Source organism: Electrophorus electricus, chromosome 9 (assembly GCF_013358815.1).
Source record: "Electrophorus electricus isolate fEleEle1 chromosome 9, fEleEle1.pri, whole genome shotgun sequence".
In the NCBI taxonomy this organism is placed as follows: Eukaryota; Metazoa; Chordata; class Actinopteri; order Gymnotiformes; family Gymnotidae; genus Electrophorus; species Electrophorus electricus.
The window spans coordinates 11066216-11084817 of record NC_049543.1 but is presented as its reverse complement, the minus strand read 5'-3'; the positions used below and the strand labels follow the sequence as shown (position 1 = coordinate 11084817).

The 18602-nt window shown below is 36.2% G+C and overlaps 1 protein-coding gene across 5 annotated transcripts in view; it reads right to left on the bottom strand.

Annotated features, from left to right (window-relative positions):
- The window catches only part of LOC113587343 (probable E3 ubiquitin-protein ligase HECTD4), an 87723-nt gene that overhangs the window by 57489 nt on the left and 11632 nt on the right, over nt 1-18602 (bottom strand). For 2 of the 5 annotated variants that reach the window (XM_035530083.1, XM_035530085.1), the window contains exons 5-22: nt 18187-18295; nt 17661-17799; nt 17134-17304; nt 16567-16759; nt 15745-15906; nt 13508-13621; nt 13207-13347; nt 11936-12171; nt 11688-11830; nt 8687-8757; nt 8399-8504; nt 8144-8264; nt 7587-7715; nt 5811-5935; nt 4875-5028; nt 4674-4777; nt 3454-3658; nt 2689-2808 (exon numbers count right to left, since the gene is read on the bottom strand). In XM_035530083.1, the coding sequence (XP_035385976.1) occupies nt 2689-2808; nt 3454-3658; nt 4674-4777; nt 4875-5028; nt 5811-5935; nt 7587-7715; nt 8144-8264; nt 8399-8504; nt 8687-8757; nt 11688-11830; nt 11936-12171; nt 13207-13347; nt 13508-13621; nt 15745-15906; nt 16567-16759; nt 17134-17304; nt 17661-17799; nt 18187-18295 (2543 nt within the window). The remainder of the gene's footprint in view (nt 1-2688; nt 2809-3453; nt 3659-4673; nt 4778-4874; nt 5029-5810; nt 5936-7586; nt 7716-8143; nt 8265-8398; nt 8505-8686; nt 8758-11687; nt 11831-11935; nt 12172-13206; nt 13348-13507; nt 13622-15744; nt 15907-16566; nt 16760-17133; nt 17305-17660; nt 17800-18186; nt 18296-18602) is intronic. The other 3 variants (XM_035530086.1, XM_035530084.1, XM_035530087.1) reach the window with 3 other exon arrangements.

Sequence of the window (18602 nt, the reverse complement as noted above, 5' to 3'; positions counted from 1 at the left end):
TAATAAACACTAAAGCCAACAATGGTATCAACTGGTAACATCTGAAGGAAATGTCAGCCCTTACGACTCACTGGCGAACAGTCTCGAGCTACATGAGTGTGTTCTGTTGGATCACCCAGAGAGTGCGGCGAGTGCAAGGGAGAGTCCATTTGACTTCAGGCATCAGGCCAGCATGATCAGTCTTTCATCCAAATGCCTGAATGGCAGGGAGAGTAGCATCCTTCCTGTGAAATTGTCCAATGACTGAAACGGTCCACTGTTCCTTGTAGTTCTTGACATTTGGTGATGTGGAGACCAGGGTTATTATACCAAAGTACTGGACCTTCGGGTCTGTATTGGACCCCAAGGTATTGGACCCCTGGGTCTAGTGAAAGTCACATAGGGCTTTGCAGGCAGACCTTTTCCGAAATTAGTGTGTGTTCTTTATCGGCAGTCTATTGGAATTCCGGGCTCGATCAGACGGGTTTGTTCAACAAGAGCCATGATGGGTCAATTAAGATGAATATACAATAGCGAAAAGAAATTAATAAGATAACAATAAAAGAAACAATGGTATCCAATTAAAATATGGTAAACAAAAACAATCCAGTATTGTTAGCTGCTTTTCCAGAAGTTATTGACTTGTTCAAGAAACGATAAAAAAAAAAAAAAAAAAAAAAAAAAAAAAAAAAAAAAAAAAAAAAAAAAGTGTCTTCGCCGAAGTTTGGGGTTTTTTGCCCCCCTTCTTTGTTTCAGCCGCAGTTTACACCTCATACCCAAAAGAAGAACTCCTCTCCTCACCTCTCAACTCCACTCACCAACCCAACTTCTCCACAGTACTCCACTGAGGGGGAAGAACTTATCAGATATCTTTTGGAAGAAATGAGGTCTGCCTAGGTCATGCATATTCACTAACTTCTGTTCATGATTGGGAGAAAAGAATTTAAGAGATATAGGGATACAGGAATACATAGGGTCCACCACTAATCAATTATAAAGAAAATAAAGCAATAAAGGGATAATAATAATAATGCAAATCAAAGTTTCCTATCCATTTCTACGTCCTGGTCTTAGAATGAGAGCAGCGCATTTAGATAATAAGTTTTATTACTTTCCTGGTTTCTAGATGTTACAGACTACTAACTTTAATATACTACCTAATTGGTTCATATAGGATTTTTGGTAAACACAACTAGGAGTGAGTAACAATTAGTTTACAATATGCATGAGGTTAAGCAGTATACAGATGAGGTAATAGGAGTGAATAATACAAATTAATGAAGGACAAGTAATGAAGAGAATAATGCGACATTAGCTAATTATATACAACAGGAGCACACATCACAAATTGGAAATTATATTAAAATCACCATTACTGGTTGATTATTTAACATCATACATTAAATGGTAAGTTGTTACTTTGTGAATATGTGGGTTGAGCAAAGTTACTTGCCCTGGTAGGAATTTGAGCTTAATATAATTTATGGTCTTCCTTACTATACCCAGGCTCTCACCTTACCATCCATCAGTTTATGAACCTAGGAAAGGAAGGGGCTGAGGGACCAGGCCATCTTCATAACTGGGCCAATTATGGCTTTGTTGCTAAACCTCCGGACACCAGCATATCCCAGGTCTAGTCTGTGGCCCAGAGGTGGAAGAGAGCCCCCCTTTTGACCAGGTTAGAACTTCATCTGGGAATCATTTTTTCACTACAGCACATAATAATTTCTGTATTTTAGAAAATGTTTTATTTAAAACCCAGAACATAATTTGGTTCTTAAATACACAATTTAGTTTTGACAGATACAGAAATTTAAGCAATAAAAATGATGATTTTTTAAAAATAGAAATCAATTAGTTGTTCATTTTAAGAGACTTGTCATATTGTCTTTTGTATATTTACTACTGATCTCTAATAAAGTATTTCTTATCCGATTACTCGATTGAGTATTTGATAGAATACAAGATTGCTAAAATTATCCTAGTTTCTACTTTGGAGTCACTCAAGTTTCTGGGCACCACCACATCCAGGGACCTGAAGTGGGTGAGGAATATGGTCTCCAACAATGACAGAGCAGAGCAGAGGATGTTCTTTCTGAGACAGCTGAAGAAAATTCAACCTGCTACAGAGCAGGTTGAATGAGCCAAACTCCACTGAATGTTGAGGACTGCAGAGAGGATCTTTGGATTTAGTTTGCCAATGCTTCAGGACATCTACAACAGTGGGGTGATGAAGTACACCAGCAAAATAATAGCTGACCTCTCTCATCCTGGAAATCACCTCTTCCAGCCATGACCCTCTCTTACAAGATTCAGGGCTATCAAAACCAGCACAACCAGAAATACCAATAGCCTTTTCCAAGACCTGTAGGGCTCATCTACCACAGTGGGCACTTTAAACTTTAAACCTTAAAAGTAACCTCCGATACTGTATACAGTATACTGTATACATGTGTGCACTTACCAAAACAAATCCCTTGCATGTGTAACATGTGTACTTGGTGAAATAAAATGATGCTAATTCTGACTCATCGATCACTAGCAGTTAAAATAATTTGCATGCACATTCATTAGAAACTGGTAATTAGAGTGCAGAGATTTGACTTTGTTCTACTCCATTTTTTGAAAAATAATTGGGATTTTAAATAAAGCACATAAGAATGAGTTACTTATGCATCTTTTAGAGTCCAAAGAGTTTATTTCTCTTACCTTGACTAGGTCTTTTGGCCAGCCAGTACCCAGGACGCTGCGGCTGCCATACCCCAGAGTGTTGCCTCCATACTCTGTCACTTTGCGACTGTTTGTGTTAGGCCCAGCATATATAACAAGCTTCAAGTACAAAAGAGAGAAAGGAGAGCACACTTTAAACAGTAAATATTACACTAAAACCATTTTCATACATTCAGCCTATTAATAAAATGCATATTTTTATTTCAGTACAAATTAAAAACTAATTAGCAAGAAAAGTGTTTTAAGTTTCAAGTTTGGTTTATTTGTCACATACATAGTCATACACAGTATAACTCGCAGTGAAATGGTTGAGAGTGCTCTGTCCAAACTGAGGAAAATAAAACAGGGGTGCATAGAGAAATATAGATATTCTATATATGTGAAATATATATATGCAAAGAGAAATATATATATTCTATGTACAAAATATATCAACAATGTATGTACAATATATGTATATTATGATTATATACACAATATACAATGTATATAGTTGTGTATATATGTACACAATGTACAGAATGTACAGATCCATTTTGTAGAATAACATTTACAGTTGTGTTACAAGGTAATTGAATATATATATACGTATATATACACACACAGTTATGTTACATGGTGGTGGTGGTGCCCACATGAAATTAAGTGCCTCATGAAATTATGCTATTAATATTATCATATGATTAAAGAAAGTTAATTAAAACATGACATTGAGTGTGTGCCATACATAACTATTATAGCTACCTTATCATAGTCATACTGAGAAGAGCAGCGAGGATCAAAACGCAGATAAAGACAGCGAGCGCCAGGGATATGGACAGTCTCTTTAAATTTGTAGTTGTCCCGTACTGGATGGACAGTCTCAACAGTTTTTCCAGCAGCCCATGGTGCAGGGATCTTAAGACCGGTCAGGAACCCTGGCTCTTCCCTTTCATCAAGAATCCGGAAACTGAGGGATAGGTTTGTATTATACGTTGGTTTTACATATGCTGGCCACCAAAAACAGTAAATACATTTTTGGGGGATTTTTTTCTGTTCAATCAGGAGGCCCTGATCACTGCAGGAGGTTCTCGGCAGCAGCCTAGGCAGAACTTTGCAATAGTCTGCCCCTGCTTGGAGATTGGATTTTAAGAACCATTGGGGATTATATTTAAGATTATATTTAAGAACCATTTAAGGCATTAATTCTGCAATTCTGCAAAACTGACTTCTTCCTTTTTCATATTTTGTAATTACCCACGATACCTTTGTGTCTTTAATACAATGGCCACTTTGAATGAGTATGAATGGTGCTATATAAATAAACTTGCCTCATTAAAGACACTACAATAACTCTGTTTAAATAGCAGATTTAAAAAAAGTCAGATACTTCTTTCAAAGAGGACAATCTTAACAGTTATATATCAAACAAATTGAGCTTAATGAAATAACTTGTACAAGAAGTCTGGACAAATGGCAAATTTCATTTTAGCCTGAGAGAAAAAACGAAATACAATGTAATACTACTACTACAGCCATCAAACCTGGCATAAGGAATCAACCTCAAAGCAAGAGCATATAACTGCTTTTCATATTGGTATTACTTATTTATGTAACCCTTCAATACTTTCTTCCTCACAAAGACAAAAGGTCAATTTGATATTCCTAAAATTCTGAAGCTATGGCAGTAAAAAAGCTTAAAAATATGACCCAAAGAAAATACTTGCACGTCATACTGATAGGTATAATGCTAGGCAATTCCATGATTATTTATTTCCATGCACTTGGAATGGTCTTCGCAAGACCAACTGAAATTCATTCACAAATTCACATTTATTTACATCCTACTTTTAAACACACTGTTGAAAAGGTTATATAACTGAGACCAAATAAATGCCCATGAACAAATATTTAAACAGAGTTTAACAGTTTGCAGATGGTAGCAAAGTGGAACATCTAGAATAAAGGACAACATATGAACCTACTTGTCATCATTACAAGGCATCTTCAGTCCATGGGTGAGTGGGCCACCACTCAGTGGAGAGTCTTCAGTAAATAGTGGGGACTGGGTCTTCAAAAGTAAAGCAGTCTAAAACAACAGAGAGGAACCTGTAAATGTAAATCAATTAAACTGCAAAATATTTTGCATGTATGTACTCCCTTATGTTACACACCCACAGACATACCTGACTGGTGTAGAGGACGAGCTGGACAAGCTGTGGCATAAGAGCATCAGCGAGTGACAGAGTCTGAAGGTTGGGGTGCATAAGAGAGGTCAACAAGACTGGCAGCAAATGGCCCAACATGGTAGCTTTAGTCGCTTGTTCCAGTCCTTTTAGTCTGGGGAGTAAAAACATTGAAATTGTGCATATGAGAGACAGCAACAAAGTGGAGGGGGAAAAAAAAAGTGTGTGTGTGTGTGTGTGTGTGTGTATACATACATGATAAAATAAGTTTTCCAAATTTCTCATAAGTTAAACAAGCTTTGTCTGAGAATACACACTGCAAAATGATTGCTTAAATAACTTTGCAAAAAATGTCCTCAATATAGGATTATAATACATTAAATTTGACCAAAATTTCACACAAATGTACAGCAAAAATATACATAAATAATGAGTTTAAGAAAGCATTTAGCTGTGTTCCTAGGTCTTAACCAATCACTATGGAATTTCATTTCAGAAATAATATTTATTAACAATGTATTCTTGTAATTAACCATTTTCCCCTCAGATTATGCCAATAGTATAGTAGGCCTAATAAGAGAATTAAATTTAATATTATGAAGAAAAGCCAATGATTATTCACTAGTACCTGGATTTATTTTTTTTAATATTTAGTAATCCAATTAGTTCTCCAGTTCTCTAACTGAACATGGAGGATGTTTTCTTTTCAGACACTCCTGATGTGTAGGTGCAAAATAAAAATGCATTAATTTGCACTCAGGTCAAGGACTTGAAGCCAGACATTTTCAGGTAAGCAAATGTCTGTTGTAACCACTGCTCAATATGTAAAGGTAAATATTGTTTCACTTCATGTCTGTTCTAACACTTTATCAATGATGTTAGGGTATCACAAACTGTACGCAATCATACTCAAACAGTAAATATCTACAAACTCACCTGCTTTCACGATCATTAATGTCACTGTTGATAAGGGCAGTGGTGACTTGCTGAAGAGTTTCTAGAACTTCATCACAGCCCATCAGGATCTTGGTGGCCAAGGACAAGATGCTAGTCTGCAGTTCCTGATAGGAACATATTTAGAGACACAGGTGAAATTTTGACTTTGCAAATATGAGAAATACAATAAAAATTTGAGATAGTACTGATATTTTTGAAAAGCAACAAATATGTGCAGCTCACTTATCCAATAATCCAAACAGGGTTTTCAGTGGGCATAATTAATATTCCACTATCACATAGCTGTAAACCACACTGGTCAAAATTAAGTTGCCCTTTATACACCAACTATAATGCGTGTCCAAGACCTAGAAGCATACCTATAGTTATCTACTAAAACCCAGATGTATAAAATGATGTTGCCTCCACCATCTGATATCAATATTGTATTTGTACTACTGAATAATGGCAATAAACTATGGATTCCTAGGTGGTTTTTCAAATTCAATATCAGATTCACTTCACCATAAAAGAATCTGAAATGCATTCAGTTTAATGATCTCACATATTTAGCAGTCAAGGCAGCTAGTCAATTTTTTGTTTATTACAAACCTGTAATGCTTTAATGAATGTATAATTCTAGTTACTGCAACAAATGTATTGCTTTCCTTCTGTTCTTGTTTATATGGTATAGTGAAGCACAATTAGAAGCATTTCATAAGTTTTTTAACTTTTTATTGACAGATACATCCTGTTTAAGCAAAGACTTAATATTTACAGTGATGACCCTTCTTTATTAAAGACTTCTGCAATTCACCTTGGCATGCTGGATATCAGCTTCTCAGCAAAATCTTGACATTCTTGCCTAATAAGTGCTTTGAGTTGATCAGTTTCTGTGCTTTTGTTTGACCACACTCATTTTGAAGATTGACCACAGGATCTCAATGGGATTGAGATCTGGGGAGTTTCCAGGCCATAGACCAAAAATTTCAATGTCTTGTTCACCGAGCCACTTAGTTATCACTTTTGCCTTGTGACATGGTAATCCGTCATGCTGGAAAAAGTATTGTTCATCACCAAATAACTCCCGGATCATTGGGATAAGTTGCTCTTGGAGGATGTTTTTTGATACCATTCCTTATTCATGGCAGTGTTCTTAGGCAAAATTTTGAGCAAACCCACTCCCTTGGATGAGAAGCAAACCCAGACATGAATGGTCTCAGAATGCCTCACTGTTGGCATGACACAGGACTCATGGTAGCGCTCACCTTTTCTTCTCCAGACAATCATTTGTCCAGATGTCCCAAACTGTCTGAAGGGGGCTTCATCAGAAAAAAAACCAAAAAACTTTACCCCAGTCCTCTGCAGTCCAATCCCTATATTTCCTAACACTTTCTCTTGAGCTAACGAAAAGATCACTGAATTTATGTTAGCAGGCCATTTTGTGGTAGGGCTGAAATTCAGTGGCTGGAATACAGTAATTTTTGTGATCAAGTTGATTGTCATGGCAAGGAATGACTTTGCAATTAATTGCAATTCATTGGATCACTCTTCACAATCTAGAGTTAATGCACATTGCCACCATAAAAACTGAAGCAGCAAACTTTGTGAAAACCAAAATTTGTGCTAGTTTAAAAGCTTTTGGCCATGACTGTATAAAGTGATGAAAACATTATCATTTTGAAGTAAACAATAACTCCAGGAAGAGCACTATGTATGGATACTCAGGCATATAGAGACAAATAAGTGTTATGGGTATTAAAAGGGGATGTTTACCTGTACCTTCATTGTTTCCCCTTGAAGGGAGCTGTCGCTGTCATCACTGTCATCAGGACGAATCAGAACAGCGTTGCTGAGTAAATGGTTCTGCACAGCCATAAGGTAGTGCAAACTGGGTGAGGCCACCTGAGGTGAAATACACACATTTAAAGCCATCCTCTGATTTGTGTACCTCCACAAATATAAGGTGTCTGAACTGCTTTAACTATTGCTGTGCTTAAATCCTAGCCAATAAAATAAACTGTAAAAAAAAAAAAAAAAAAAAAAAGTGAAAGTTTTAATATAGCTAGTAAGTCTGACCTGAGCCAGTAGTATTTAAACTAGTTATTATAGAATTTATTTTGTGTTCCATGCAACACACCCATGTAGTCAGCAAAACAGCAACTTAAAAAAATACCGCCACCACAGAATTAACTATACCTATTCTAACACAGGTAGAGAAACAGGCAGTTTACTACCTACAAATGATCGTAGGTATAAGGTTTATTACAATAACAACAATAAATGGCTTAAATAAATAATTTTAAATGCTTGTGTTTTAGATTGTGACATACAGGCACGGTGGACAGAAGCTTCTGGAAATCGTCCTTGGCAACTCTTTGGCATTTAGTGATGAGAAGGCAGGATTCACGTACCACCGTCTTCAAGATGTAATGCAGCAGTTCATCACTCAGCCTGTAGACCAAACATATGAGGAACTGACAAGACTACTTTAGCCATTTTTCTGCAGGCCAAAGTATGACAGTAATATAGTAAATATATCTCTGAGTTAAACTGCAAGATATAGAAGAAAATATGGAGCTCTTAACCTGTAGTGGTCATCATCCTCACTTCCAAAGCGATTCTTCTGTAACTGGTCTGCTAGATTATTAAGAATAACATCACGCAACTGTGACAAGCCACCGTTTCTCTCACCTAATGGATGATAGAGAAAAAAGTTCAAATTCATTAATAACATTATATACAGGGAAACAGGTTAAAGATTGGTACAAAAAGTTGCTACATTCTACAGGGCAAATGGCTTAGCATCGTGACATTCTAGCAATTCCACAGAGACTTGATGTAAACCTTAGAATCCAACAATCTGTAAATCATACCTTCAGTGAGAACCAGTTTTAACAATTTGCTCAGCTCGGACTCGCCCTGATACAAGACATTCAACCCAGAGCTGAAATGAAGTAAAATAAACAAAGCAAAAATCTTGTTTAGTAATCTAAGCAGATTTGAAAACATGATTTATGACACTTCACTTTTATCCCTTTTGATTTATATTTTTATTATTCTTTTTCTACCTTATTGATCCTTTCTTCAATACTAGTAGTGCTGAATGGAATAAAGTATGATGCATTTATTGATATCTGAAAAGTATAACCTTTGATGCATTTGATACTATAGATCACAAAATGCTTCTTAACCTGCTTTATAATTTGTTTGGTCTTCCTGCAACTGTGTTAAAATGGTTTTCTACATATTTAACAGTAACTTATAGGTATATAGTATAAAAGTATAGTAGTTAAGTATAAGTGAATGTAGTATGTAAGTGTACATAAGTGGATATATTAATATTCTTTCTAAGTATTTAAGAGTACATGTGTATACAAACACGCACAGGCACACACGTATTACGTATATATAAATACATGTCTCATAAGGATGATATTCGCTGTGGGGTACCACAAAGTTCTGTACTTGGACCACTTTTAATCTCTCTGTAATATTTTGCACTGGAGCATCTGCGTCAATATTTCTCAATGTTTTTATCAATATGTTTGCAAAAACACAACAAAGAAATATTGTTCAAACATTCCCTGCCCTTTCAATTTTGACAATACTAACAGTTAAGAGCCTATGAGAGGTTATTCATAACAGTTAAGATACACATCATCTGCCTCTCACCATGTGATTTATGTGTTCATGTGTCACTGAGGTCTTATCCATCTAAATCACTGTGTCTAACTGATGAATGTGTGTCAATTTGTGTGAATCTAACCAGAAAACAATCACTAAGAATTTACCCTTCACATTGAAAATATTTCCTTTCTTGTTCAATCAACATTTAGCTAGCTAGCTAAAATGTTGTGCAGAAAGTTTACAGCTGCTAAAGTTTACTGAAACAAGATTGTAAAGTAGTGACGAAAATAACAGATTCAGAGCCTGAGGGGTTTGACTCCTTTTTACAATATCACTATTTTACAATATCACTATAACAGTGGACATAGCTCAGAGGTAATTGGAGGATTGTGAGTTCAAGGCCCACCACTGCCAAGATACCACTGTTGAGCCCCTGAGCAAGACACTTAACCCTCAATTGCTCAAGTTATACTCAGTCATAATTGTTAGTCGCTTTGGATAAACGCGTCAGCTAAATGCTGTAAATGTAAATAGATAGCTAAGGTCACCTTTAAGCACAATGTTTGGTAATAGCCAGCTAGCTAAAAGCTGAGCCTTTTCTCTTTGTTGCCATATTTTGTTTATAACTGTAATGCTAATTTTTTCACTTGCACACTCAAAGTTTTATATTTTGATAATCTATGAGGCTTCATATCTAAAATACAGTCATTGATCATTTTATCCCAGTCCCTATAAGATTTGGTGAAAGTAGTGTGAAACTAGTTTTACTCAATAAATGATTATACAAAATGTCATTTTAGACATTTATTACAAATTTCTACACATATTTATTCATGTGTCACTACTTTTGTAAACCAGTTTGGTAAACTTATTTCAAATAAAACGGTTCACAACTAAAAGTAAGTAATGTTTTCACAAAAAATATGATACATTTCTAAAACCTGTCCTCACATTTTTAGATTTTCATATTATGTCTTTATGCAGTGCTCTAGGTCAAATAATACTTCATTAGGAAAAGAGCTGAGATTGTTCTGAAATTTTTGGTTGCATGTTATAAGTACCTTTAAAGTTAATTTAAGAAAATATGCAAAAACAGAGAAAATGTCCTGAGACTTCAGAGGGATAATGAATATAGTATGAGACCTCATCTCCATTTGCAAAAGGCTAAATAATTGATCCATGCCTTTGTTTTTTCTTTACTACTGTAATGCACTGTTTATGAGACTTCCTGGAATGACAACGCAGCAGAAATTAATGCAGACTAGAAAACAAGATATTAGGCCAGTTTTAAAATCACTCTGTCTGTCCGTTTCCTTTAGAACTGACAACAAAACTTTACTACTAGAGATTAAAAGATTTTTACTTTTAAATCTCTTAACGTTTAGCACATTCATATGAATGCCTAATGTTCCAAATCATGGAACATTAAGATCAAGTAGTGCAAATGTTCTCCATATTCATTCTGTTTTTAAGACACCAAAGATCTAGAACACATTACCAATAATTTTCAGATTTTAGAAAAACTCAAACATATTTATTTACCATTTAACTAGATGTTTGTTACCATTTCTCTTAGGTTACTGGTATAATATTTCTGTTGTATTTTTATTTTATGTTCATCTATACTGTTTGTCTTGCACATTATATAAATACAAAATAACTATATAAAATTATGTATTATTTAGCACTTACATTTATTATTTTTTAATTTTTTTATTATTATTATTAAATACTATATATTACTTATGTTTATATTATATATATTTACATTAGTGCTATTATTAGCATTATTATTTATTTTTATTATTGCTATTGTTAAACAGAATACATATCTATTCCATAAAATTTAGATTACACTTGCCAAATCAACATAATTTTCATTATGCACTTTTCCGGCAGATTATTACTTCATAATTGATTCTGTAATCAATTGCTCCATGACTAAAAATGAAAATGCAGAATACATTACTGAATATACAAAAGTATAGTATATTGTAAAGTATATTGATGATGACAATAAAATTACAAAAAGTAAAAATAACTGCACCTATGGTCCTAAGAGATTACTCCTCTCAAATTACAAAAATAATGAACAATAACAATAAACAAGATAACCCATACCTTCCCAATAAAACCATCATCTTTTATAACTCACACCCACCAAACAACTATTGTTACAATTGTTCCACAATCACTGTTTCTGAGCTGCCAGTTCATACTTCACATGGTGCAGCATGCAAGCCTGACCTGATGGCCATGCAGACTTCTCTTTGGATTTCTGCCCCTATCTGATCCACAGGAGCCATAAGCAGCTGCCACAATAGCAGTCCAGAACGCCTCACACTTTCTCGGTTCTGCTCTGAGTGGGGACGGAAGAACCGAAACACCACCTGCAAGAACAGCAAATGATCTGTTAGAGCATATAATTCTGAGAATACAATTCATCTTATTTAGTCTGTTCTAAAACTACCAGATACCGCAAATGAAGGAATCACCTGGAAGACCACAAGGATACACCGGATGATGCACGTGTCGGAATGCACCATAGCCTTCTCCATTATGTCACAGATGGAGCTAAAGTGATGGGCTTCCATTGGCTGCTGTTTTCCTAGGAAGGATCCCAGTGGCATGCTACTGCAGCTGGCAGCCAGTAGGTTCAGCTGGTGGATGCACATGGCACCAACATGGTGTAGCAGCTGGCTGATCACCTCACCTGTCTCCATCATCTCTTCTGTAGCCAGAGATGTGATCCATTCAATTATTAAACAAGCAAAATAAAAATTTTGGTTCAACAAATGGAAAGATAATCCCAAATTCTCAATTTAAAATAACTAAATCTATTTTAAACATGGCCTACTCCACGTGGGGACCCACTCTATGGCGCACAAACTGGTTGAAAGAAATTTGACAAAGCAATTTGATTCCAAAACACATTACAGGAAAAAAAAAAATCAATTTCAAAAATAACTTGATACTGCAACTTTTTGGAGGAAACAATTACTTCTTAATTGTGAAGATCAAAAGGATGAGCAATAAAGAGGGGTAGAAGTGAGTGCATTTACATTCACTTAATCTGATTATCATCAGACTTCTATATTTATCTGATTATTTAAGTAGTTAGCATGCTCTGATTTCTTAGATTGGTTTAAGACCTAGAAACCCAATTAAGAAATCCAATAAAGAGAGCTTTATTATTTTAAGTCAGTAATCAGATTTTTCTGTATACCCTTATCCTGATTCGGTGTTCTCAGTCTGCGCAAGCACTCCAACTTAACTAGGCAGAGTGTAGAGCTGTCCAGAAAGTGGTTAGCAATATTATATGCACCCATGAAACGGCTACCAAACACTTTGCATTAATATAGAGAAATCTGTTAGAAGGGCAACACTCTATACCATTAGTAACCATAAAAAAATAAGATCCATTTATCAGTAAAGTGGGTCCATGTTTACAAAAAGATGTCAGGCACTTTGAACTTTACATTACATCCTTCTGTGAGATTATTGGCTGATTGCAAAGTAGAAATCTATTGCATGGCTCAAGTAAATGCTGAGTATTCATGTTATACGATTACCCAAGTACATATAAATGCGTTAATCGGATTACTGACAAAATCTTTTATCTGATTATTAAGTGCATGTAAACACACTCAATATTTTTATAGAGCACTGCGATTTTCCAGAACACACGGAATTGTTATACATCTGCATTTGGTCAAAAACAGTTTCATGCTGTGCTGCAAAGCATTTTCCTCAAACTGTCTTTTACCTTTGGGCTCTCTGATGACATGGCTTACACCAAGTCGTTGGCACACATGATGAAAGGCTTGGTTGCCAGGATTACACCACTGGTCCATGTAGTCGCTTGAGCAGGTCCAGATCAAGTTGTTCAGGGCATCATAGCATGCCCCTAATTCATTATGAAGAAATCCATAGCCAGTTAAATGAATGATCAAGAGCTTTAAAAACATTATGGTAATGTTAACCGACTAGGGCTTGACAAAACACATTGGTGTCAATTGTAGCAAAACATTACTAGACTACCAAAAAGAAGCAGTCGGCGATCATACCTAGTCCTGCTACCTGAGCGCCACGACCCAGAGAGCTGCCAGGGGCATCAATGAGATCTGCACGATTGATGAACTGACCATCAGCCAGGTTGAACACAAGACTAGAAGCCAGGACTATGAAGTAATGAGTGAGTGAAAGAGAGAGGAAGAGAGAGTGTGTGTGAGAGAAAAAAAGAATGAATGAAAGAAAGCAATGCAGCAAGCAAACAAACAGACAAAAATAAAGTCATTATTGCCCCAGGTTTTTCAAAATCTTTCAATGCAACATAGGGGGAAAAAAAATGGAATTTTTAAGATACGCGTATTCCATCGGACAGTTACGGCATCCTGTGTTATAACAACTCTGACACTACGTAGGCAGGCAGATTTTTTTCTTTGACTGTGAAAACTTAAATCAAAGAATGCTCTCATTTCATCCATTTTAGATGATGACAGGAAGCATTTTGCTACTGATAGCTTTGAAGCCATATTCAAAAAACTATTTATCAATCAGTTTTAAATTTGTTTTCCAAGTTATTTACTTTTTAAGGAAAGGCACACGCTCAAATGTTATTTGGCAGACACATTTGGACCTGTGTTCAGACTCAGAAATAATAAAACATCTGTGTTGATGCTGTGGGTCTACTTTTTTCCCACCACAGGGAAAACTGATCAGGAATCAACAAAATAACTGATCAGGAATTGGACTAATGGAATCGATGATGACATGGGCATCAATTAATCATGAGCTGCCTCAAAAACATATTAAAATAAATAAAGTAAAAAAATCTTAAAAAGAAAACTAATTTTATTGTTTTCTTTGTAAAGCACCACCAACTGTGTTGGTAGTGGCACAGCAGTTTTCGTTAGTTTTCCGAAATCCAGGATTTTCAGATACTTGATTGGCCATCTCTGTCAATAAAGTATGCTACTGCTGATTAAGATTTGATTGATTATGCAGTATTAATTTAAATTTTATATATGACTAAATGTAACAACAGAAACTGTTAATGAAAGATACTCGCTGGACATTTATTAGTTTCCCAGGAGAATGAAATGGTTTATTAATTTGTTGCTAACAACTCTGTTGTGTTTCACTTTTCCTGGCCAGGCAAATCTAGCATGAAATGGTGCAGTTTGTATGAAAGATACTTATACACATCTGTAGGCTCATACGCTAACAGTATTGTTAGTAGTCTTGTGGAAATTCCAATGATTCATGATTGCAATTATAGTAGTATAGTAGTATGTTTTTGAATAGTCTACAGGACATTTAATTACAGTATAGCTACATCTTAATAATGCAAAGTGACCCATCAGTGTATTGTATGATAATAAAAACTGAGCCTTACTGCTTAGTAGTAATTAAGATCTGAAAGTTCCCAATCTAAGCTCATGTTTTGGAGTAAGATAACAGAATCCCCATTTGATGATTTCAGAACAGTTCCTCCTCTGAACAACTGTTAGCCACTGCCCTAAAGTTTCTTGCCATAAAATTGTTACTTAACAATACTTAGATAGATAGCATACTTCAGGCGGACTTCTACTAGCTGGATAAGTACATAATATTTCAAATCAGAGCCCTACCCAAATCCTGATACCCATCAGCCCCCGTCAGTTTAGGGTCAGGTTGCAGACCTCCAATTCCAACTAACCAGAACTTTGTTTTACACAAAATGTTATCAGAAAATGTGACCATTAAACTATCATCACACTGATCAAATGGGAATGGGAATGTACGCTAGCAAAATTGCTTTCAGTGATTATCATGGAATTGTGCCATCATATTACTTGTGTTGGCCAACACAGCTGGCCAATATACATGATGCAGGAAGCAGCGATCTTGGAGAGGTGATCAATCATTTAATCTAAAGCTGCAATATTTCCATAATTCTGGTTTAAACTTTTTGGATGGAGAGAAAAGTTCTGTGGTCATGCCACCTTCCACTGTGCTCTGGCATCTCTCACAGCATAGAGGACAGTGACACAATCAGAGCACCACACAGCAGTGCAAGTGAGAGGTTATTAAAGCAGGGCTGGTTTGCCTCTCTGGAGAAATAAATAGTCAGCTTTTTTTTAAAGGCAGTGACGGTATTTTGAAGTATCCACAGAATTACCATATACTTGCACATGCCAGATAGAGCCAATATCAATAGCCACCCCTAAACATACTATAAAACAGTCTGAAATACTCTTACTGAAAACCTTTAATGCTATTGTAAAATGATTGGTGTCATTTGAAACTATAATGAACTTACTTTTAAGGGAGGAAAGGCTGCTGGACCCACCAAAGAGTGAGCGAGTGGCAGAACTACCAGCTACACCAGGAGGAGAAGCCAGCATTACCAGGTAGGTCCCACACACATACATAGGTGTTTTCCTCAGAGTCTTTAGAGGGAGACCACAGCTAGCATTTACTGCTAGGGAAGAAAAAAAACATAGTGGAACAGTAAACAAACTGATATCCGTAAAAGCTTAATTACTCTACCTCTACTTCTGCCAAATTGTACAATGCATAACTGTAAACACATAATTGGCAGAATTGTCCAAACACTTTAGTATTTCTCCTTTTTCATTAAAATACTATTCTCATCTTATCTTGAACTCTTAAAGGAGCCGAAATTACCACTATAAAATGGCAAACAATTTACGAAAATAATTATTAATTTGACATTTTTTATATTTGTGCAGTTCACATTAGATTAAGAATCAGATTTCTTTGTAGTCTTCAAATGAACTAATATTTGCTCCATGGTCCCCGACATGCAAGTGGTTTTAAAATAGATTTAGTTTTAAATAGTTTTAGTACAAAACACTCATACATCCAGGCCACTAGGTGCCAGTATAATGGCTGTTTCATAATGTCAAAAATCATTGCAAAAGAATGATTTATTGTGCCTTTAAATTCTCAGTGATTAACCTGACAGCATTATGATGTCACCATTGTAAATTATTCATTAGCTACACTGAAACTAATATGAAAAGTATATAGCTACAAGAGGAAATAATGAAAGCCTGGACCTGGGTCTTTAAAAGTTTAATGATAAAATGATAAAAGTTTAAAATGGTATACGAGTTACCAGACTGCTCCTCTTTGACTGGGTTGGTGATGGCTGAACCAGTGAGGGCAGCAAGTGTTGCTGAGTGTGACGCACGAAAACGGGACATGCGGCTTATCAGCAGTTCGTTCAGACATTTGGATGACTCGCCCTCTTTCCTTGACAAAATCACCCGCTCCCGCAGAGGACTGGCAATACACGGGCCAGAGTCATTCTGGAGGACAAAATTATTATTTATAAATATCTTGGAAATTATCATTATTAGGCCTGCACAATATTTACTGAGACTGTTTCAGGGTTATTTGAGAATGTTTGAGGATTATCCAACATATAGCAATATTTAAAATCATCATTCAATATATTTATACTTCAAATAATAACTATTTAGTCGTACAGCACAGCTACATGTCTATTTATTCTGCATAGTGACATTGCCTTTTTATGGATGAGTTAAGAAAAACAGCTTTGAGATTTTGGGAGCCATTGAGTTGAAAAATGTATTTATAAAGATCATAAAATAAAAACTACAAAACTCTTGAACTAAAAGAGTGCATGCTTAAACCACATTCCCCTTTTCCAGTCTCTTACCATTAACTGGAAGACATCCATGAAGACAGAATGGCCTTTCTGGGTCTTTTCATTGAGACTTACAGGTGACCACACCCAGTAGAGGTAGGTACCATCAGAGCAAATGTGCAGTGTGGTCAAACTGCTGCCCATGGGGAAGTGGTGAGGGGGCATGGACACAATCTGGCAAACCTTCATAGACGCATGTACCAGTTAAGAGAATTAGAAAGAGCCACATTCAAGCTAAGATAGAACACACTCAACAAAATATGGACAGAATATGCTGCTCCTATATGCACAAAGTCCTTTCTATGGCTGTTTTACACATACGACCTGAGCACAGCCTGAGCACTGCTTTTCTTTATGGTGCTCACAAAAAGCTTAGATGGTTTGCTTGAGCAACATGGTGCTTTGTTCCAGAAGCAGTACCATAGCCAAAATGAAAAGCTAGATGTTATGTAGCATTCATGACATGCTGAGATATTGTGGGAGACTGGTCTAAAGCTCTGACAGGAATATATAGGAGGGGTGTGTGCATGCGTGCAAACCTGTAAAGTGAAGGGGTCTATAACCTGACACAGCTGATGGGGTTTAGTGTCAAAGGAGGCAGGGCGGTGGAGCAACTGACCACTGCTGTGCACTACCCAACCAGCCTCCAAGTCCTCATTTCGACAGTACACAAAACCCCTGAAAGAGAGTGTTATATCAGGTAAATGGAAAAAAATAAACAAAGAAAGTAGGGGAGGGAGGGAGAAAGAAGTCAACATAATAAGCACTGGAGATCACACACACACAAAGAGAGAAAGAGAAACCTTTATCACAGTGAAGTAGTTACGTGAGGACTGGAAGTGGGTGAGAAAAAGAATAATTAAAAAAAAAAAAGATTTGATGCAAAAGAGTAGAATCTATTACAGAAGAGAGAGAAAGTGATCAGACAGCAAGTGCAAACAGATGTTGGGGCAGGGAAATGAGGTAGAGCAAAAGGGGAAGATGGACTGGAAGGTTAAATGTGACCATGGCTGCATGTTTGCATGCATGTTAATGCAGGAAACACAGTAAGGGATCTCATTTTACCTTAAGGTCCCATGAAGACCCGAGCCCAGCTTGCTCAAGCCCCTACCAAAAGAGTTAGTGGTGTAGAGATACAGGCCATCTGTAGCCAAGCAGCGGCCCAGGTCTGTGTCTGAGGGACACAAAGAGAAAGGAAAGAGAGAAGGAGAGAGAAAGGTCAGATGAAGCATTTAAAATTCACCAAATGGTCTAGAATTCACCGCTTGTCTAAAATTCACCAAATCACTAAATAGTGCAATGATGATATTGTTTGAGATTGAATATTGATCTTTACAACCATCTACACTCTTACTCTGATTACGATGTATGATTTCTTTATCAGTACACATAATTGAAACAAGGATCTCCATTTGATTTCCTCTATAAATTATACTTCAGTGGAAACACTAATATCAGTGGAAATGAAAGGTAGAAAAGGT